Source organism: Orycteropus afer, unplaced genomic scaffold (assembly GCF_000298275.1).
Source record: "Orycteropus afer afer isolate SDZICR_OR568_19922 unplaced genomic scaffold, OryAfe1.0 scaffold00061, whole genome shotgun sequence".
NCBI classification, from domain to species: domain Eukaryota; kingdom Metazoa; phylum Chordata; class Mammalia; order Tubulidentata; family Orycteropodidae; genus Orycteropus; species Orycteropus afer.
This window is the reverse complement of record NW_006921648.1, coordinates 10924614-10928420: the sequence shown is the minus strand read 5'-3', so window position 1 is coordinate 10928420 and position 3807 is coordinate 10924614. Positions and strand designations below refer to the sequence as shown.

At 46.2% G+C, this 3807-nt stretch overlaps 1 protein-coding gene across 1 annotated transcript in view; it reads left to right on the top strand.

Annotated features, from left to right (window-relative positions):
- The window catches only part of LOC122149921, a 160166-nt gene extending 156559 nt beyond the window's left edge, over positions 1 to 3607 (top strand). The window contains 1 exon segment of the mRNA XM_042780798.1: positions 3476 to 3607. Coding sequence (XP_042636732.1) covers positions 3476 to 3607 — 132 coding nt within the window.
- Positions 3608 to 3807: the final 200 nt, after the last annotated feature.

Sequence of the window (3807 nt, the reverse complement as noted above, 5' to 3'; positions counted from 1 at the left end):
GACCAATAAGCAGCATCATGATAAAGGGAGAAAAGACTGTAGAACCAAGTAATATGAAGTCTTTGACAACTTCACTCAACACCAATGGAGGCAGCAGTCAAGGTATCAGATGACGTACTGCACTGGGCAAATCTGCTACAAAAGACCTCTTTCAAGTGCTAAAGAGCAAAGATGTCTCCTTGAAGACTAAGGTGCGCCTAACCCAAGCTGTGGTATTTTCAGTCGCCTCTTATGCATGTGAGAGCTGGACAGTGAATAAGGAAGACTGAAGAAGAGTTGATGGTTCTGAGTTGTGGTGTTGGCAAAGAATGCTGAAAGTACTGTGGCCTCCCACAAGAACTAGCTGATCTGTCCTTGAAGAAGCACAGCCAGAGTGTTCCTTGGAAGCGAGAGTGACCAGACTTCATCTCACCTACTCTGGTCATGTTGTCAGAAGGGACCATTCCCTAGAGAAGATATCATGCTTGGTAAAGTGGAGGGTCAACAAAAGAGGGGAAGGTCCTCAACGAGATGGACTGACACAGTGGCTGCAATGATGGGCTCAGCTATAGCAAGGATTGTGAGGCTGTCAAAGGACAAGGCAGTGTTCTGTACACAGGGTCGCCAGGAGTCGGAGATGACTTGATGGCACCTACAAAAAACAACTAGCCTGGTTGAGACTGGAGGACTCCCCAATACTACTGCCCTGAGATATTCTTCCAACTTTGAGCAGAAACTAACCCCTGAGGTCGCCTTGTAGCTAAATAACAAATTGACTCAAAAAATAGTGTCACTCCTAAGGTATCTGAGACCAAAGGGTCAACAGTTATTTTAAAATAAAGATGAGACTGTAGAGGGCAGAGAAACTAGATGAATGTAAACAGCACAACCAGAACAGAAAAAGACAATGTCCACACGTTGTACCAACGTCAGTGAGCAACTTGTATAGAAATTGTTGAATGGGAACCTAAATTGCTGTGTAAACTTCACTCCAACACAAAACATTATCTGAAAAAAAATTTTCCTAGGAAAACACAATTAGCCAAACTGATTCAAGAAGGACTGTTAAACCTACTAAGTATCATAGCTGTGGAATAAGTGACTGTGTAGTCACAAAGACACCTGTAGGAAACAACACACCTCACTTGGTGAAGTTATACAACGTGACACCAAAAGGGGGGACAAAAGCAATAAATTGGTCTTCGTCCAAATTAAAAACATTTGCATAGTGAAAGACCATATGGTAAGAGGATGAAAAGAAGAGACAGACTAAGAAAGTATTTTTAAACCACATATCTAACGATGGAATCATAACTAGAATCTATAAAGAGTGCTCAAAACATCAATCTAATCAGAAAATAGAAGACTTGAAGAGGATGTGTGGGTGGCCAGTCAGCCCAGGAAAGGATGTTCAAGGTCACTAGCCATAGAAAAATGCAAATCAAGTCCCCGGAGTTATCACTACACAGCTACTAGAGTTAAAATGAAAAATGGTGACAATTCTGAACAGTGGCAAGAAACTAGCTTTCTCACCCTCTGCTGCTGGGCACACCGAACGATACAGCCACTCTCGAAAATTGTCTGCCAGTTGCTTAAAAAGCCAAACCCACTTACCACACGGTCTAGTAGTCATACTCCTGGGCTTTCGTCCTGTGGTTCCTGCTGTCAGCTGCTGGTCCATTGAAGAGAACTCCTTAGGGTTTTCTTGGCTGTCATCTTTAGAGAAGCAGTTTTCTTCCATGGTGCCCCTTGGGGGGAAGGGGGTTTCATTTATCCTAGGGGGATTAAAACTTATATTCACACAAAAAATCTGTACATGATTGTAGCAGCGTTATTTATAACAGCCCCAAACTGGAAACACCCAGAATGTCCTACACAGGTGCGGGGTTAAGCAAACTGGTCCTTTCAGAGATGAAACACTACTCAGGCACCAAGTGTTATTACACAAGCTTTTTTTTTTTTTTTTTTTTAAGGGTATTGTGCTGAGTGAGAAGAGCCCATCTCTCAGAAGGCAGAGTTAGGATAACTTCTTAGCCACAAATAAGCACCTTGAGAGAGTGAGTTGCTGGACCTGTGGGCAGCGGACCATGGTTGAGGAGACATCAAGCTCAACTGGCACAACACGGTGTACAAAAAATTGTTGTGTGTCTTACTTAACTGAGTAGCAACTGGGATCTGAGAAGCTTGTGAGCGGCCATCTAAGTGGCAACTACTGGTCTCTCCTCACCTGTAGCAAAGGGTGAAGAAAGTCAGAGACGTGTGGGAACAGTCCAAAGGATTAATGGACCATGAGAACCTTGACCTATATGACCCTGAGACCAGAAGAACTAGATGGTGCCCAGCTACCCCTGCCAGCCACTCAGAAAGGGATCAAAATTGGGTATCCTGTATAGTGTGGGAGAAGAATGGGGAACGAAATTTAAAAAAAAAAAAAAAAAACAGGCTTACTGGTCACGTAGAGGCTGGTGAAACCCCCAAGACCATGGCCCCGATTCACCCCTTGGGCCTGGAATTGAACTCACGCCTGTGGCTTAATTCTCAGCCAAAAAATAGGCCTATGAAGTGAACAGTTGCACCACGGTACTCCTTAGGACAATCAGAGCAGCAGGGTAGCATTTGCACAGGGAGAAAGGCAGGGAGTCAGGGGTGCAGAGGCCAGAAGGACATACAGAAAGGGTAACCACAGGGAGGGAGGGGGGAGAGCTGTGGGGATGGCAGTGAATGTCATCGAGCACCATGGCTATCAGCCGTTGAACGTAAAATGCATCTGTTTCGTCAAAGTTCACCCAATCAAAGCCAGTCTCTAAAGCTCACGTACTGTATGATTCCGTAATATAACTGTCTGGGGCTGAGAACTGATTAATGGCTGACAGGTCATGGGGACAGGTGAAGAGGGCGACCCTTGTGATGAAGCTGTTCTGTTTCTCGGGGGTGGGGCCGGTTACACGAATCTGCACATGTGATAGAACAATATGGAAGCGTACACATATGCTACCAGGGTCTGTTTCCAGCTTGATTTTGCCCTACAGTTATGATACTGTCCCATAGCTAAGTCAGCTGTAAGTACTAGGGGAAACTAGACGAAAGGCACTGTAAACAGGGCCTCTCTGTATTGCTACCTCTGTGGCTTCCTCGACGATTGTTACTTCAAAAAGTCTTTGAGGCAAATTTACAATAACTCTGGCAGGACAGAGAAAGGAACCTTTCCTCTCCCCACCTCATTTTAATGAGCTCTGGTGGTGTACTGCCTATGGCATTTGACTGCTAACCAGAAGGTTGGTGGTTCAAACCCACCAGCTGCTTCACAGAAGGAAGACTGGGTAATCTACCTTTGGTAAAGATTTATCGCCTTGGAAACCCAAAGGGGGTTGCTATGAGTCAGAATCGATTCAATGACAGTGAGTTTGGTTCTTGGCACACTCCCCGGGTAGAATAGCCAGGCACCCTCTCCTCTGGCCCCGAGCACAGCCTTACTTTGCACCTGTTTTCATTTCAGGTTGAGCTTTCGCCTGAGCCAGCTCCAGGCTCCTGGATTTCTAAGGCCTTCACCACCGCCTACAGTCTCGGCTCTGACAGCAGGCTCTCAGCAGGGTCCCGGAGTCCTGGCCGGGGCAGAACCGTGGCATGAGATGCCAGGAAGCACCAAGAAAACCCACCTGCTCCAGTCCCAGGAAAACAGGGCTGCTGCCACTGTGTCAGCATGCTTCTGGTGACAGTGGTCGCTGCCAGGTGATTCTCTGCCGCCCTCAAAACCTGTGCTGCAAACTGGGAGGCAGCCTGCATAAAATACATATTCACTCCTCGTCTGCAAATTCTGACATCTTCACA